At 38.4% G+C, this 19,617-nt stretch overlaps 1 protein-coding gene across 4 annotated transcripts in view; it reads right to left on the reverse strand.

Moving 5' to 3' along the window:
- Slc30a9 (solute carrier family 30 member 9) overlaps positions 1-19,617 on the reverse strand; it is a 56,980-nt gene that overhangs the window by 21,664 nt on the left and 15,699 nt on the right. For all 4 annotated transcript variants that reach the window (XM_041671448.1, XM_041671447.1, XM_041671446.1 and 1 more), the window contains exons 3-9: positions 14,138-14,197; positions 12,398-12,497; positions 11,475-11,567; positions 11,019-11,101; positions 9,165-9,223; positions 4,730-4,797; positions 2,505-2,607 (exon numbers count right to left, since the gene is read on the reverse strand). In XM_041671448.1, the coding sequence (XP_041527382.1) occupies positions 2,505-2,607; positions 4,730-4,797; positions 9,165-9,223; positions 11,019-11,101; positions 11,475-11,567; positions 12,398-12,497; positions 14,138-14,197 (566 nt within the window). The remainder of the gene's footprint in view (positions 1-2,504; positions 2,608-4,729; positions 4,798-9,164; positions 9,224-11,018; positions 11,102-11,474; positions 11,568-12,397; positions 12,498-14,137; positions 14,198-19,617) is intronic.

Consider the following 19,617-nt stretch of genomic DNA (forward strand, 5'->3'; position numbering starts at 1 on the left):
CAAGTTGATTAAGACGGGAAGAGCAAGCACATAAGCAGTGCCCCTCCATCGCCTGCTTCAGCCCCAGCCTCCAGGTTCATGTCCTGTTTAAGCTCCTGCTCTGACTTCCTACAAGGCATAAGCCAAATAAACCCTACCCTCCCAACTTGTTTTTGGTACATTTACACAATGGAGTACTACACAGCAGAAAAAAAAATAACATCTTGAAATTTTCAGGCAAATGGATCGAGCTAGAAAACATCATTTTGAGTGAGGTAGCCCAGACCCAGAAAAACAATTATCATATGTACTCACTCACTCATAAGTGGTTTTTAAACAGAAAGCAAAGAAAACCAGCCTACAAATCACAATTCCAGAGAATCTAGACAACAATGAGGACCCTGAGACATACATAAATCTAATACACATGGGAAGTAGAAAAAAACAAGATCTCCTGAGTAAATTGGGAGCATGGGGACCTTGGGAAACGGTTGAAGGAGAAAGGAGAGGCAGAGAGGGGAGCAGAGAAAAATGTAGAGGTCAATAAAAATCAATAAAAATAAAAAAGAATCTCTTCTAAGTCAAGTGGTGGTGGTGCACGCCTTTAATCCCAGCACTCAGGAGGCAGAGGCAAATGGACCTCTGAGTTCAAGACCAGCCTGATCTACAGAGTGAGTTCCAAGACAGCCAGGGCTACACAGAGAAACCCTGTCTTGAAAAACCAAAAATCTCTTCTATAGGGACTGAAGAGTTGGCTCAGTGGCTAAGAGCTCTTGCAAAAGACACAGGTTCGATTTCCAGTACCCACATGTTCACCACTCCTCAGGCACCAGGTATACATGGGGTGCACAGATGTATCTGAAGGCAGAACACTCATACACACACATAAAATAATAAAAATAAATCTAAAACAAACAAAAGAATCACTTCTATAAAAGATTATGACCAAACACATATTAAATGATAAATTTATACTTCCTATCTCATTACTGATAGTTCTTAAAGCATAAAAACTTACTTAAAAATCCTATGATCACATTTCTTTTTGGAGTTAGGTTATCATGTTGTCGAGGGTGGTCTTCTATTTACCATGTGGTTAAGGATGACACTATAGAAAACTTGCTCATATGTTTGTGTCACATTTGCAATCCTACGGTATAGCTCCTGACCCACCCCACTCGGCACACGCCCCACAGCCAGCCTGCGGTCATTATTTCTGTGTGCTGCTGTCCTTCATTCCTATTCAAACATTAGTTTCAAAACCCCTCCTTCCTTTCTTTCAGACAGAGTCTCGCTGTCCCAGAACTCACTGTGTAGGCCAGGCTGGCCTTGAACTCAGAGATCTGCCGGCCTCTGCAGCCTAAGTGCTGGAAATAAAGGGGCGAGTGCCACTAAGCTCGACAAAAGCTAAATTTTCAATGCTCAAGTTTCTTATATAAAATAGATAGTATTTTCAAATAACCTACAAGTATCCTCTTATATTTTAAATAATTTATCATTTTTCATGCCTAACAAAAAATATAAATAGAATATACATTATTGTTAAACTCTCTTTTTTTTCACCACTATACAAACGAGGATAACCTCTATTTTTAAGAATAGTTACGGGGACTGGAGAGATGGCTCAGCAGTTAAGTGCACTGTCCAGAGATTCTGAGTTCAATTCTCAGCAACCACATGGTGTCTCACAACTATCCGTAATAGGATCTAATGCCCTCTTCTGGCATGCAGGTTTACAAGCAGAACACTCATATAAATAAATGAAAATTTTAAAAAAAGCATTGTAACAGGGTTGGGGTGGGACTGGAGATACGTTTCAGTCATTAAGAGTACTGCTGCTCTTGCAAGAGAACCAGCTTTCACTCCCAGCACACACATGGTGGCTCCCTAACTCCAGTTCCAGGAGATCTGGTGCCCTCTTGTGGCATTAGATATCCTTTTGGTACAGACATATATGCAGACATAACATCCACAAACATAAAATAAGCAAATTTTAAAAACAGAAAGAAAAAGAATAGTGATAAGGGCAAAAGTTTATACAGTATAGTATTCTCTCCTATCTATTATCTATCTATCTATCTATCTATCTATCATCTATCTATCATCTATCTATCTATCTATCTATCATCTATCTATCTATCTATCTGTCATCTATCTATCTTTCTCTCCTCCTTAGTGTGTTGTTTGAGACAGTGTCTTTCTGTGTAGTTCTGGTTGTTCAGGAACTGACTATGTAGACCAGACTGGGTTTGTACTCACAGAGCTCTACCTGTACCCTGCTCAAGGGCTGGGACTAAGGGTTTGCTACCATGCCCATCTCTTTCTCATATTTTTAATCCACAGCTGGTTGTTAGGCTATGGAAGCATAGATGCAGAACCCACATACACAAACGTCACTGTTCTTCGATGCTCAAATTTAAAGAGCTGCATTTCCTCAAAAGCCAACTGCAGAGTACTTTTTAACAGATCACTTTCTGAATAAAGCCTATAAGAAATCAGTTTAAGACTAAGCATTTCCTCCTTACCTGGTTACAAGTATCAGATAATGAGTGTATAGCTTCTGAGAACATACTTGCTGAACCCGTATAAATCCAGGCAAGGAATTTAAAGAAGCAGTTTAAGCCATTTCTAAAGAGAAAGAAAACAATTTAGCATATGTTTGAATTATAACTTTACATCAAAAGTTTATTTAACTGACTTTATACTAGATTCTATTAAAAGTAAATTTAAAAGAATTTCCTATGGTTCAGGTATAAATATAAAACATACAGATTATGATATCATTAAGTATGTAAGTTAGAGGCAATGTAATATGTTGAAGACTTTGTCTTCCTAATTCTTAAGGTAATCTTAAGTATTGCTATGGTTTTAATTATTATCTGTAGACTATTAATTCATAACTCTAAATCTCTAGCCTAGATCTCCCTTCCCACAAGCTTGAGACCAATATACAGTAACAATAATACTTGTCAAGTACATATTATATATTACGTATGCTAATTAGCTTATATGTTACATACAATCCTCACAAGGAAGGTTATAATCATCATCTCTACTCTACTGGCAGAAAGAACTGCTCCTGTTGACCGTCTCCTCATGGACACCCTACAGACACCTCAAAGATCATTTTCTCTCCTCCTATCCTGCCCCATCTCTGGTGTCCTGTCAGAGCAACATTTAGCAACCGTCCAAGCGGAAGCCTGAGCACCACCTGTCACAACAGCGCTAAGGCTTCTAACTAGACACCACCATCCTTAGTCCTGAGATTCCTTATCCAGTCTAGGGCCTTCCATCCTCCAAGAATCATGTATTAGATATTTTCAAATCCTCTCATAATTTCTGAGATGTATTTTTAATAGAGTTCTTTTATTAAAAGATTTATTTATTATGTGTACAGCATTCTGTCTGCAGGTCAGAAGAGGATACCAGATCTCATTACAGATGGTTGTGAGCCACCATGTGGTTGCTAGGAATTGAACTCATGACCTTTTGAAGAGCAGCCAGTGCTCTTAACCTCTGAGCCATCTCTCCAGCCCCCTGAGATGTATTTTTTTTTTTTTTTTTTGGTTTTTCGAGACAGGGTTTCTCTGTGGCTTTGGAGCCTGTCCTGGAACTCCCTTTGTAGACCAGGCTGGTCTCGAACTCACAGAGATCCACCTGTCTCTGCCTCCCAAGTGCTGCAATTAAAGGCGTGCGCCACCACCGCCCGGCTCCTGAGATGTATTTTTAAGATGTTATAAAAACTACTGATTTACAGAAGTGATGTTTTCATATAGCCTGTCTTAGTTAGGGTTTCTATTGCTGAAACAAAACACCAAGACCAAAAAGCCAGCTGGGGAGGAAAGGGTTTATTCTGCTTACACTTACACATCTGTTCATCATGAAAGGAAGTCAACAAAGAACTCAAACAGGGCAGGAACCTAGAGGCAGGGGCTCATGGAAGCCATGGAAGGGTGCTCCTTACTGGCTTGCTCAGTCTACCCTCTTATAGAACCCAGGACACCAGCTCAGGGATGGCACCGCCCACTATTGGTTAAGTCCTCCTCCCATTGCTCTCTAATTGAGAAAACGCCTTACAGCTGGATCTCATAGAGGCATTTCGTCAACTGAGGCTCCTTCCTCTCTGATGACTCTAGCTTGTGTCAAGCTGACAAAACCAGCTAGCACATAGCCTAAAATTAACTAGAAAAATGGATAAAAGGTAAACAAAATAGGAATCAAAAAGCCAGAAGAAAAAGGGAGTCAGTTATGAAAACGCTGTTTCTTTCTGAGTTAAGTGGGAAAAAACACAAACACAGATATACTCCTTAGCTGGTACCTGAGCTGGCCTGGGCAACACTGGCAAACCTAACTTTAAAAAATGACTCTGGCTGGGTGGTGGTGGCACACGCCTTTAACCCCAGCACTCAGGAGGCAGAGGCAGGTGGATCTCTGTGAGTTCAAGGCCAGCCTGGTCTACAAGAGCTAGTTCCAGGACAGCCAGAGCTGTCACACAGAGAAACCCTGTCTTGAAAAAAAAAAAAAAAAAAAAAAAAAAAAAAAAAGGCCTGACAAACTCCAATTAGTATTTTTAGGGAGAAACTAAAACACAAACCCTAGTACAAACATCAATATACTTCCGTATCACTACATTGGCCATGACATAGCTCAACTTCCTCCTAAAATAACAAAAGCTCCATGTCAGCTCTATGCAGCTAGCTGCCAAACACTCGAGGACACACATACTAAAAGTGTTGTTTTCTAAACTCACATGCAGATAGCAACCATCACCACTTTTCCCGGCCCCTTAAGGAACAGCGACAGGGTCCTGGAGCGCGGCTGTAAGACAAGAAAGAAGACTCTCAAGTCTCTCAGAGAAGCACAGTCAGAAGTAGCTCTGACACAGCACAAGATTTATTCTTTTTCAAAACCTCTAAATGGGGCTCACTTTTAAATTCTTTTCATCCAAAATTTCTCTTTGAAAGGGGCTTCGAGAATGGCTGCTAAAGAATGTATACGACCTCTGCAGAGAATGCGAGTGTGGTTCCCACCCATGCTGGGTAAATCACAAGAGCCTGTAACTCCAGCTCCAGATGGTCTGACCACCTCTTCTGTCCTCTGAGGACAACCGCATCACATGCACATACCCGACAGCCCCCAAACACACACATACATATATGCACAATTAAATAATGTTTTAAAGTATGTACTTTCCCAAACCTCAGATGCTTAATTGCTCCTAGAATTAATTCCCAGCCTGTCCACACCTAGAAGAGATCTAAAACAGCTACAGAGAAGATCGCACTAAAGTGATAAAACATTTTGACCTGAAATTCACATGCTCTAAAATTCTCGATTTTTTTGAACAACTTCTTCACTTTGAAAAAGGAACAGCGAAAGGTAACAGGCCTGCTGTTCTGGCTTAACTGAGTCTTCTCTCAACACCAAAGACCTCCAGCAAAAATTGTTCAATTGCCTAATCCGCCTCCTCTGCCTCCCAAGTGCTGGTGTACTCCCACAGCCTGGCCATAAAGCTTTACTGACCACCCACAGAGCCAAGCTACTATAAATTTATTATTGTGTTATTAAATTTAGAGCTATATTTATCTTCATGTCATTTATTCATGATGCTTACTGTGCAGCTACTGTATGTCTGGCACAGTTTTAGGAGCTAGAATCCTTTATTCTAGTAGATGAGGCCAGAAGCAATCTGTAAAGAAATGCCTGACATCAGATAGTGAGGCATATCACAAACAAAAGAAGACTGAGAACAGTGGGAGTGGGGGAGTGGTACTTTAGCTATAACAGTCAAGAAAAGAGGCTTAATGACAAGGAAGCAATCATGAAAAATATAAAAGAAGCATGTTTGAGGAAGTTTGTAGCAAGTCCAAAGACACTAAAATAGAAATTACCTTAATTGAAATGAAGAACAAAGTAGGACACATAGGGCTACTGTGCTAAAACCCAGAAGCCAGAGCAATGGCAGAAGTTGGGGGAGAATGAACGGGAGTAGACAGAAAGGGAGAGAGGTAGTAAGAGAAGGCACATAGAACTTTGTAGACTATATTTTCAATTAGACGCTAATGGAGAAAAGAATTCACTCGACAATTTTAAGCAGAGATAACACAGTCTAATTTATGCTTTTCAAAGATACAGTTTGTGATGTAGGAAAAAAGCAGTAAGTGGAGAAATTAACTAAAAGGGTATCCATGTAAGAGATTCTAATAATTTAGGTAAGGCTAAGGCTTCAATAAGAGACACGGTAGTAGGTAGCCATAATAGGAATCTATTTTGAAGATGACAGTGGTCCCTACTAACAAATTTAAAGTATAAAAGGGCCCATTAAAGAATCTTACGGGAGCTAAAAGATGGCTCAATGTTAAAAGTCTTACTATGTATACTGGCTAGTTTTATGTTAACTTGATATAACCTATGGCCATCTGAGAGGAGGAAGCCTCAATTAAGAAAGGGTCTCCTTAAGATTGGGTTTCAGGGAAGCCTGTAGGGCATTTTCTTAATTAGTGGTTGATGGGTGGGAGATAGTCCATTATAGATGGTACCATCCCTGGGTTAGTGGTCTTGAGTTCTATAAAAAAAAAAAAAAAGCAGGGTATCGGGCGGTGGTGGTCCATGCCTTTAGTCCCAGCACTTAGGAGGCAGAGACAGGTGGATCTGTGAATTAGAGGCCAACCTGGTCTACAGAGTGAGTTCCAAGACAGCCAGAGCTACACAGAGAAATCCTGTCTCAAAAAAAGAAAAACAAAAAAAAAAAAAAAAAAGGAAGAAAGGAAAGAAGGAAGGAAGGAAGGAAGGAAGGAAAAAAAGCAGGCTGAGCAAGCCATTATGAGCAAACCAGTAAGCAGCACCCATTCTGCATCTGCTCCTTCCTCCAGGTTCCTGCCTTATTCCTGCTCTGACTTCTTTCAATGATAGACTACGATATGAGAGTGTGAGCCAAATAAACCCTTTCCTCCCCAACTTGCTTTTTGGTTATAGTGTTTTGTAACCGACCAACATTGACTAAGACACTATGCAAGCATGCAGACCTGAACTTGGACCTCTGACATGTATGTGCATACAGTGTGCATCTGTAATACAAACATTGGGAAGCAGAGACAAAAGGGGATCCTGCGGGCTTCCTGGCAAATTAGTCTGGCTTAATCAGTGGGAGACCCTGTATCAAAAACCAAGGTGGGAGAGAATAGCACTGCTACTTGACGTCAATCTCTGGCTGTTCCATGAGTACACACATGCACCTGCCATCTCTTCACCCCAAAACTAGTCTCCAGTGTTTGAGGATCAGATAACTAAGTAGAGCCATCTGCAAAAAGGACTGAGCAAGGGAAATTAATGAAGAGGAAAGATGGTTTGGGGACCCTAGTGAGCAAGGAAGCTGCTGCTGCTGGACTTCAACACTTCCTCCCCGCTCTGGTCGCCACAAGGTGACCTTCCCCCATCCTGCTGGCCTCTGTCCACGTCCTTACCACCCTTTCCTCTCCCTGGAGGCTGACTAAGTTTAGTAACGTAGTTAAACAAATCTTGTGAGGATGCTGGGCATGCCTTCTAGAGCTGGCTACAATACTGGGTAAGTCAAAATCATAAGAAGTGGGGCAGAGGTGTGACAGGAGTTGAGACTCCTGCAAATTGTCCTCTGACCCAGAAGCACCATGGCAAATGCATATACACGCACACTAAATAAATAAATATTAAGTTTTTTTAAATTACCCCAGATATCACAGAGGACTACAGGGAAAGCTGCACACACTACTCAAAGCACCACCGTGCACTGTAGTCCTGTGGCTGTGGAGCTAAACTTAATCAGGGACACAAGGAACTTTCAAGGTCCTGAAGGACTAGCCTAAAACATTCACAGACAGGAAGGTAAGGCATAAGAAAGTAGAAACAATTAAAGGGGAAATGAATTGCCGGGCAGTGGTGGCGCACGCCTTTAATCACAGCACTTGGGAGGCAGAGGCAGGCGGATCTCTGTGAGTTCGAGACCAGACTGGTCTACAAGAGCTAGTTCCAGGACAGGCTCCAAAGCTACTGAGAAACCCTGTCTCGAAAAACCAAAAAAAAAAAAAAAAAAAAGAAAAGAAAAAATGAGGTACTTTGAACAAATTAAAAATGGTCGTTGACTTACAGGACTACAGGACTATGTCTCTATAAACCATCACAAATTTAAAATACTGTAGATTAAAAATACATTGAATCCATCTAACCTAACCACAGCATACCTAGGCTGCCTCAAATGTGTTCAAAACCCTTAGATCTGTCTTGCACTGAGTAAAATATTGAGTATGACTGAATGCTACATAGAAATTATAAACAGAATGGCCATATGCTTATGATTCCATACCAAGTCAATAAATTACAAAGTGAACCAGTTTATGACAGGAGACACTTGTACACCTCTTTTGCTTTTCAGTTAAACATGAAGCAGGGTTGGTAGCAGAGAGAAAAAAGGTAAGGCTGCAGGAAGTTTGGGAACAGAGGGAAAGGCATACACTAAGCTACTTTACAGTGAAGGAGTGTACTAATGAAGCCACACAAGTTTCCACTGACTGTGTACAGCACATAATAAAGAACAATCAAACTGGCTGTGTAATTTTCTCTTTCCAGGGATGCTTTCATGTGCAAAGGCTGAGAGCAGGCAGCCTCCATACCGACTCGAACTAGGAGTAGGCGAGATGACAAAGGCGATTAAGGAGCTTTTATACAAATACACATGTCTCTGCGTGTGTGCATGTATGTATGTACGTGTGTATGTATGCATGTGTGCATATATGTATGTATAGGCATATATGTGAGAGATATAGACATGAAAAACAGAAAATTCTTCAAAAAAGGAAGCAAACAATCCCCTTTATCTATATATGTTTAAGAATGCTAGGAAACTCATGTCACAATTTTAATTCCAAGAAAACAAACAGAAATGAATAGATATCAGTTCAGCTAATTACAATGTGCTCAAGAAAAATCTTGGATTATGATCAAAGACTTGCTAGAATTTCTTGGATTACGATCTGTAGCACAATTAATAAAATAGAAACAGATATTGGGGTTCAATATTGGGGTTCTGAAGGTCAGAAAAGCAAAACAGCCAGTCACTAGTTCATGAAATATCATTACAATGATCATACATAATTCACACTATATTTAGTTTGTCAAATGACATGTGAGTATAATTAAAAACATATCCTTACCTTTGTGTTTCCCAAGAAATCACCATATTCTCTTAATATTTTTTGGTTTCTAAACAGTCCTACAGGAATCAAAAGATAAGTTTAGGTCATATATTGTCTTACTAATCAGTCTATATTAATACAACTATTCTTTTTAAGACTGTATTAAATGGTTGAAGGTGTAGTTCAGTAAGTAGGGTGCTTGCTTACTATGTACAAAGTTCACTATCCAGAACCAAGTATGCCAGGTGTAGCACACACCTGCAATCCTAGCATTCAGGGGTGGAAACAAGAGAATCAGGAGTTCAAAATCTTCCTTGGCTACATACCAAATTTGAGGCTAGCTTGGGTTTTGTGAGATCCTGCCCATTACCCTCATCTGAAGGAATATATTCAGGAAGTTTCTTTCCACAGATATGGAAAACTAGGATTACACTGTTATCTATGAAGAGAAAGATGTACAAATCTATGCACATGCAGGGTACCTTCCCATTTCTATTATGTGTGTACAGGTTGCTGGAGGGTTACAACAGCAGCTAGAAGAGCCCGCTGCTCAATCATGAGGATCAATCGGAGTGTAGATCCCAGCACTACCTCCCATGTCGGAGAGCTTACAGGTGCCAATAATTCCAACACCAAGGGACTGAATGCCTTTTTCAGGATTCTGGGGGCACCTGCACACACATGTGCATACACTCACGAAGACATGCACACATACAAATACATAAATCTTTTTAAAGTGTGTATGTAAATTTTAAAATGTATTGGAAATATTCTGAAAGGAGTATCTATCAATAATAGTTATCTCTAGGAAGGTAAAAGAAAACATTATAGAAAAAGAAAGAAAACATCACTCTATATTTCTGTATTTGGAGTACTGGGAAATCAAACTGCATTCTTTTTTAGTCATAAATACATACATTACTTTGGCATATATTTATATAAATCATGTAAAAACAAATCTTTCAGTGCCCTAACACAAAGCTCTAAACCACTGAACTCAGTTCCTTGAGAGTCTTACTGTGTCTGTAGTTGAAAGACAGTTTCTTACTCATGTTGGACCAGATAAATGTTTGCTGAATGAATGAATGTGGTGGTAGAAGCAGTAACTACCACTTTTATAACGGTAATCATCAAATCAGATCCAAAGTGTTTCTAGTGTTGTTTACCAGAAACTACAAAAAGTGTTTTTCACTTCCTCTTATCAGCTTACAAAGTTATCAAGGGAAAACCAATTTTTTTTTCTAAACAATTCCCACAGTGAAAACTGGTACTTGCTGGAGCAATAGAGTGAAACCATGAGGTGCAAACACTAGAGACTACCTGGCTATCAGGGGCACAGCTCTTACCTATGCTACTTTTCAACAAACCCAGCATTAAATTAAAAATACTTTGTTGGGGAATATTATTTTAAGGTCTGTTGCTTTTGTTTATGATGCATTTGTTCAACTCCGTGAAGCTGTCGTTCTTTGCCTGTTGAAAATACCTGATGTCTATCAGAGTTGAACAGCCACTAGCAAGGCAGGAAAGGATAGGCAGGGCTGCAGGCAGAGAGAATAAACCAGAGGAGACATGTAAAAGGGGAGAGCAAGAGAACAAGGAGAGAGAGGACCACATCAGGGGTCAGCCACCCAGCTACACAGCAAGCCATAAAGAAAGAAGTCAAAAAAGGTATACAGAAATAGAGAAAGATAAAAGCCCAGAAGCAAAAGGTAGTCAGGATAGTTTAAGTTGAAAAAAAGAGGCAAGAAACAAGTCAAGCTAAGGCCAGCCATTCATAACTAAGAATAAGCCTCTGAGTGTGATTTATTTGGGAGCTAGATGGTAGGACCCCCAAAAAGTCAAAATAGTAAAACATCACACAACAATACTTACTTTCTCTGTATTCTATTTCTGCTTCTTTACGCAATTTTTTCTCCCTAGCAAGCGCTTCAAGGCTTCCCCAAACTTCCAAAGCTCTGTGTATACATACACACACATGGTCACCACCAAGAGACACTTTAAATTACATTATAATAATTTTACTTAAATATAAACGAATAGTAAATATATAAGAAGCTTATTTAAAAAAAAAAAAAAGCAAAAGGTCTCTCAGACCAAAAAAGGATCATTTAAACTTCTGAGTCAAATCTACAGATTCAAATAAACTCATCCACAAATGTTCTTATAAGTGAGAATATATTTATTTATCTAGTACATATAAAAACAAGTTGCAAATAAAAAAGAAAGCATCATTTAAGAAACAGGTCATTTGGAAGACCCTGTTTAAGATGTTGCTGTAACTAAACCCAGCATGCACTGCTGAGAAGGAGAGGGGGCTTATGCTCTTACTTTGCTTCCACATCTGACCTCAGGAACACGGTAAAGGACTCAGTATCATCGTGGGGACTTCGCCGTCTGATTTTTCGAAGTTGTTCTAAATCACTGAGACATAAATGTGTTGAAATTAATCAGATGATGCCTGTACCTTATAGGTTAAGGACCGTAAACAATTACAGTGACCCCCATCTTGAAAGAAAGGATCTGTCCAGCTTCTAAACATCAGTTTAAAGATGGCATTTTTAATACAAAAAAAAATAGTCTGGAGATAGTAAAGAAGATACTCATTGAAGAATACCATACATAGACTCCATACATATAACTCTGATTGCACAGGGTCTCATCAGAAACTTAACAGAGTCAGGCCTGATCACTACTTCATTGGGAGTTGCAACTCCCTCACTGATACTTGTACTATGGGCATAATCATCGCACTTTTAATATATGTAAAAATTAGAATATACACAAGTATTGCTCTTCTATTCAAGAATTTAAATCAAGTGCCAGCAAGATGGCTCAACAAGTAGAGGCCTTTGCTGGGAAGCCCAATGACCTGAGCCAGGTCTCTCAGACCCACATGGTAGCAAGAACCAACTCCCAAAAGTTTTCCTCTGGCCTCCACACGTGCACCACAGCTATGCACCCACATACTGCACAAGCACAATTAAATGTCCCCAAGTTAGTGATTACTTGTAGTCACTTTTCTTTCTCTTCAATTCTGAAAGGCTTATATTTTCATCAAGCCACTATTAAAGTTCTTTTATATTTAGAAAACTAAATATATTAGACAATTATTTTATATTTAATGATTGGTTGTCTTGCAGAAATTTTGTGACAGCAATGAACAATTATCTTCATGACAATTTTGAAATTTAATAAAAGATAAAGGATCATACTATTTGCACAGAGTACTACACTTAAAGAAATTACTGTACCTGGATTTAAGACAGAACTCATTTATTGCTCTCACTCCAGTGATGAAATTATTCTTAGTGTATTTTGGTCCATACTCCCTTTTCTTAAGGACTGCTTTGACTAAACCAGAAACAAAGAGATATGTAAGCATAAACACTGTAGGCACTACTGGAAAGTGAATACTTGTTGAATTCCACAGACATTTGTTATGTTTTCCTGATGTATATATAGGATGGTATCGCAGAAAAAGAAATGTCTCCCCAGTATAGAAAACTAGGATGGGCCATAAATCTAGTGTTTACCTCTATAGCTCATCTCTAGCTGATGCTAAATCCCAACCTTATATCCAGTGGACACCTTGTATCAGTACTGTTCTGTCTAAAGCATTAAAACAATGTAAGTGCTTTGGGTCTATGGGCAAATAAAGTTTCAATAAAAATTACAGAATAGTTCAATGTTTTATAAACTGTAGGTAGAGTGAAACCAAAATTCATGAAAAGTCAAAACAGAAAGCAATAAAGGATACTGAATATAGAAAAGAAACTTTTATAAAATGTTTTGATACCCTTATATATAATAATCTATATGTTTCTTTCTTAGATCCTTAAGTAACATTTCTTGTTAAGACAACAAAGGCTGTGCCCTGCGTTAAACCGTCACCTGGCCACCCCACCAGATGCTGCTCTCTCAACCCTACCTTTCTATTCTACTTCCAAATAGAATTAAGTCTAAAACGACTCATTTCTGTGGGTAAAAAGCACCCACTGAAAACAATAAAACATCAGCACTAATATTAAATGCACAATACATCTTACTAAGAACATTTGAAAAATAAAGTTCAATACAAAAGCCAAAACTTTATTTGAAGAAGTATATAAAGGCATTCGGATTACTTTCTCTCTGAATTCTAAGTTTCTAATGAACTTTACTTCTATCATTCTAAAACTAAAATCTGGGTGTGGGTTATTCTAGAACTGAAAGGAAAATCACATCTCTCTTTAAAAGGATGAATTCTTTAAAGATAAAAAAGAAATCCTTCAAAATAGTTAGCAATTCCTGTTGGCCTATCCGAGACCAGATCATGGACGATTGGTGGCCGTGGTCACCGCTATCCCAGCACTATTTCTCTTAATGGGAAGAAGGTTTCACCTTGTAACCTGGGCTCCTGCCCCAGCCTCTGACAGGCTGCAATCACAGGCAAGTCACACGCACAGTCCAAATGCTGATGACTCTTGATTACTTAACTATTTGCATGTGTAATCTTCAAAGCCACCCTGATGAGTGAGTTTTATTTTTTACCATCTTAGAGAAGCAAGCTAAATGTCAGAGGGTTAAGTAAGTTGCCTTATATTAGACAGCTAGGAAGTATGAGAGCCAAACCTGAGCCTGTTTGTCTGATACCACACTGCTCACATCGCACAGACCCACTGACTTCATGAATTAACAGTCAAACTCCACCTAAATTTAAGCAAACTATAGCTGAAGACACTGGCCTCTTGTTCTTTAGTAACATTACTTTTCTAAAAATATAAAGCAAACTGAAGATTTTGGTTCCTTACACTTTTAAAGTATTTGTCATCAAAATGCAAAATAAACTTCAGCATAAAGTAGCATATAAATAGAATAAAAATTTATGATCAATCTATTTAAAATAAAAGCATATTATAACCATGTTCTTAGGCTAATGTTAAAGACCATCACATAAATTCTGCATATTTATATATACCCACATACTAAAACATCAAATAAGATATATTTACCTCTTACTTGGAGAGGATCTTGTTTAAGTGGAGCTTTGAGTTCTGCGCCTATATTTTCTGCTGTAAAGTTTATTAAAACAAGTTTACAATGACGTTTTCCAATAAAACTGTAACTTATTAGTTAATTTAATCAAGCAATATATAACTGATCATTTATCACAAATGATATAACTGATCATATTATTTTAATTCATTCTATAAAACATAAGAGTGTCAAACTTCATAACAGCTATTTATCTCCTCATTAATAAACTAAGGGAGAAAAGGCATGGAATCATTTCAAGAACTAAAGACAAAACAAAGCATTTAGTAAAACTCGTACCCACACACACGCAAAAGCCTTTCAGAAAAGTGACAAAAGGATTTGTTTTAAAGGGTAAAATAAACCACTGACATATGCCATCTATCAGTGATGCATTTAAAATGAGAAAACAAAGGTACAAAGAATCCTTCCACTATTTTAGAGACTTCAGTAAAGAAGTCTATTAAGTCATGTTAGACAACTGTAGCTCCATTCACACCCACCCCAAAACCACTTAAAAGATGAAAAGGAACGGAATCTACCTGCCACTATAAGTAAAAGAAATGCTTACAAATACAAATACAAATGCCAGTGCCTTCCAGTGCCCCACTGTAGACACACAAACTACTGTTATGATAAAGAAAGATTTTCTTTCTTTTTATGAAGCAGGGTCTCAGAATGGGCTCAAATCCATAATGCTCCTGCTTCAGTCTCTTATGATGAAATTACAAGGAGAACACCACCAGCCCAACAAGAAAGTTTGTAAGCAGGATATAAATAACATAAAGGGAAAAAAATTAGTAAATTAGGGGCTGGAGAGATGGCTCAGCGGTTAAGAGCACTGATTGTTCTTCCAAAGGTCCTGAGTTCAATTCCCAGCAACCACATGGTGGCTCACAACTACCTGTAATAAAATCTGGTGCCAACTTCTGGCCTGCAGGGACACATGCAGGCAGAACATTGTATACATAATAAATACATATTAAAAAAATTAGTAAATTAAAATTCAGAAAATCTAGTCAATAAAATATTCTATAAAACAAAAAAAGAGGTCGGGCAGTGGTGGCGCACGCCTTTAATCTCAGCACTCAGAAGGCAGAAGCAGGTGGAGGCTATCTTGTGAATTTGAGGCCAGCCTGGTCTACAGAGTGAGTTCCAGGACATCCACGACTGTTTCACAGAGAAACCCTGTCTCAAAACAAAACAACAACAATAACAAAACAAAAAATTGGTGGGGGGGTGGACAGGAGAGGTGGCTCAGCAACAAAGAGAACTTGCTGCTCTTCAGAGTCTGGTGCCCAGCACATGGGTGGGTGGCTCACAAATACCTGTAGCTCCAGCATCAGACAGAGGATATGCTACCCTCTTCTGGTCCCCACAGACACCTGTACATACATAGACACAAATGGAACAATACATCTTTTTCAAAGGAAGAAGAAAAAGTCTCAAATTGGGAGAAATTATTTCCAACAAATAGAGCCACAGAGCATTAGTATCAAGAATACTTTACAACTTCCTCCAGGGGCTGGAGAGATAGCTTAGAGGTTAAGAGCACTAGCTGCTCTTCCAGAGGTTGAGTTCAATTCCCAGTAACCACAGGGTAGCTCACAACCATCTCTAGTGGAATCTAATGCCCTCTTCTGGCTTGTGTATACATAATAAATAAATAAATCTTGAAAAAAAAAAAAAAACTTCCTCCAGATCATTAAGAAAAAGTTCATTAAAATAAGCATTAGAACAAATATGATAGAAAAACAATTATACATTGCCATTAGATGTATGAAAAGGTGATTACTTCATTAACTGAATCTAAATGAAACCAAAGAATTCCAATTTACAACCATTACACTATGGAAAATGAAAAGCCATAACACCCAAGTTTGGTGGCCACGTGAAAGAATGGGAATATGGCTGCTGGTGGGAACAGGCACAAGTATCGATCAAAACTATAACCCAGTAATTTTTCCAGGTCAATAAGAGCAAAAATATCCTTGTACAAGGGCAACAGAAGAGAGGAATGTGACATTCACAACAATATTCTGTTTTAAAAACTACAAAAAACAAATTCCCACCAGTAAAATAACAAACAACGAATGTTACATTCATTGGCCATTTTGTATATAGTGGTGACAATCATAATAATGGCTATCTTTCCTTAAGCCCTCACTGTGAGCCAAACACTACTGTATCAATGCTGTTAATTCACACAACAAATAGCCCTCAATAGTATGTGCTATAATTATAATTATGAGCTATAAATTATTTGAAAATATCAAATCAACGAATACATTGATAGTTAGGATAAATCTAGCAAAAAAAACGATGAAAACACAAACAAAACTTCAAAGAATATATGTAAACTAACATAACAAAGTTCAAAAACAGAAAAAACTAAGTAATTTAGAATACACAGATATGCTATTCATTTCACCTCCCCTTTCCAAGAGTTATTAATTATGTGATGTGTGTATGCCTGTGTGAGTTCATGCACACTGTATGCATGCAGGAGCCTGTGGAAGCCAGAAGAGGGCTTCAGATGCCCTGGAACTAGAGTTAAGGCTGTGAAGCGGTGCTGATACTGAACCTGAGTCCTGAAAGCAGCAAGTAGTCTTAACCATAAGCTATATCTCCAGCACCCTCTCATCTCGCTTTTTTTTTTTAAAAAACCAAGGTACTGGGGGCTGGAGAGATGGCTCAGTGGTTAAGAGCACTGGCTGCTCTTCTAGAGATCCTGAGTTCAACTCCCAGCAACCACATGGTGGCTCACAGCCATCTGTAATGAGATCTGCCGCCTCTTCTGGCATGAGGGCACGCATGCAGGCAGATTGTTGTATACACAATAAATAAATAAATCTTTAAAAAAAAAAACCAAGGTACTAAGGCTGAAAACTTCAGAAAAATGACTTAGATACACACAGCAAATGCAAATTAGAGACGGATGCTATCAAGAAGTTAATAGGTTGATTAGCAAATTCCAAGATTCTAATTTTATTTTCTAACTTTAAAATAAATATTACAATGTACATATATATAATATATATTTAGCATATAAAGATTATATTTAAATAATTGTTTAAATATATAAAATATGCATAATTTAATAATATATTGTTAAAGATAAAGTATCTATAAATGTATAAATATAAAATATATTTTGCAATAAAAACCTCATTTACACTTAAAACTTCATTCAATAAGAGGATTCCATATTTTATTATAGCTTGATTGCAGACAATATCTACTCAGCATTCAACTCGTGTCAAGCATTATTCTATGTACTTATGTGACCTATTCTACTTAGTTTCCACAAAATCATTTTGGTATAGGTATTATTACAAAGAAACTGAAGCACAGAGAGGTTATAATATTTACCAAAATCACACCACTACCATTTCCTTTTTTATGAGCAAAGAGATTCCAAGCAAAGGGGTCCTATAACTGCACAGCTGATATTTTGGACATAGAAAAAGTCAGGATCGAAACCTAAGACATTCCTATTGGTGTGATGTGTTCTGTTAACCATTTTCCTATACTACCTTCATGTTTACAACAATATCCGATACATAAGCAGGCATCTTTTACATTGGGGCAAAACAGAAGGGGCTCACGGTGCATGCTGAGTAACTAGTGACATGTAAACCATGGAAACCTCTTGAATACTTTCTGTGGGGAGAACGAGGATGGGCAATGGAAGAGGCAAGCAGAGACAGAATCCCATCTGGGTTTTCAGTAGAAGCTGAGGGGGAACAGAATCAAGGAAGGGAAAATTGCTGGTATAGTTAGAAGATAAATCACAAGAACAAGTGCTGAAGCAGATGAGAGAGAGAGGAGAGCAGAATACAAAGAAAGTCTGTGTTTCCACCTCTTTGCAACATGCACGCATTTAAATGATATGCCTCTGCATTAAATACAACCATCTGATTGCTGTGTTTCTTATTGTCCTTTTTCCTTTGCTTTTATTTTTATTTCATATTTCCTGCCATCTGTTAAGAGTCAATTGATTTTCCATATGTTCCTTCCATCCCACCCTCCAACTGTTGGTTTGGAAATTATAAACTTATATTTATACTCTTTAATTTAGTATACATAGAATATTTCCTGTAACTCTTTCAGCCATCTGCAAAGTCAGTAAATATTTCCAATCCTCTAGAACAAAAGAAACCTCACATACCACCCTAGATTCAAGTTTTAGTATCAAATACTAAAAGAACATTTGCTATTTCTATTACTAATACTTAATTTTATCAACATAATTTAGCCATTTCTTGTTCTTCGCTATCTTTTCTGTATTCTTATATCCCTGAGTTTATTTTGTAACTTAGGGAAATATTTAACTTAACGATGTCTTCTTTAACTCTGAGTGAAATGGCTGTAATATCCACCTTCATGTTTAATAACAAGCTTATTTTCACCTTTAAATTGGCAGGAAACTGCAGAGTAATGTTTAGTTTTCCTCTCATGATCTCAAAGCTATCACTGCCAAGGAGCGTTCCTCTGGTTTTCTGCGTACTGTCGATATATAAAATGATTATTTCAAATGAGCAACAACTAGACTCACAACATCCTGGATTCTCTGTTGGGCAGCTCTTAGGCTGAATTGTTGCTTGATCTTGCTTTTTTTTTTTTTTGGTTTATTCTGGTTTCTCTACATAAGATGTCTCCATAGATTCTCTTTATAATCCTGCTCAACAGTCCAAATGTACTTGTTGCAGGATATTCGATCACATTGCAAACCCTGAGTTTGCATTTGTGTTAATTAAATAAAATCACCCTTGGTTCAGGGGTGGAACCAGGACGTGAACTAGCTGACTAGAAATAGCTAGAGTCTGGAGGCGCCAGGGATATGGAGAGACACACAGGAAGAAGGGGTGGGACTTGGAGTCCCATGCTTCTTTTTAGTTTCAGGTGAGTGGTGTGATGCGTCTCTTGCTGGATCTCCAGCCAAAAAAGGAAGGTCATGGTTCTTCTCGGCTTCTCTGACCTAGCCGGTTTTCACCCCAGTAGCTAACTCCCAAATCTTTATTGATAAATAGAATAAAGAAGACTAGTTAAAACCCACACTTATGGCCATGGCAAGGTCAGGGTTATGGGACCAGAAGTCCCTTCAGGCTGCAGCCTGAGTAGCAGGTGGGTCGCTGATGGCGGGGCTATGGGGCAGCAAGCAGATGGTAATTAAAATATCAGTAGACTTATGTGCAGCCACGAAGCTGACAGAAAAATATCATTTGGTACCACATGTGGAGGCCACATATATCCACCATAGAGCTTGAGAAAGCCAAAATAAAAAAGTTCCAAATATGGAGCCAGACATGGATTCCTGGTAAATGCAATCTCTCAGGCAGTGACAGCATTTGCCTTGTACAGACTCATGGCTCCTTTAAGAGACCCTGCTAGCAGTTGAGCACTTGAGAAGCTGGCCTGCTACTTGGCATTAGGTAAAAAGCCTGTAGTGGACCTA

Source organism: Microtus oregoni, unplaced genomic scaffold, assembly GCF_018167655.1.
Source record: "Microtus oregoni isolate MIOR12 unplaced genomic scaffold, Mior012 000021F_ref0000039, whole genome shotgun sequence".
In the NCBI taxonomy this organism is placed as follows: domain Eukaryota; kingdom Metazoa; phylum Chordata; class Mammalia; order Rodentia; family Cricetidae; genus Microtus; species Microtus oregoni.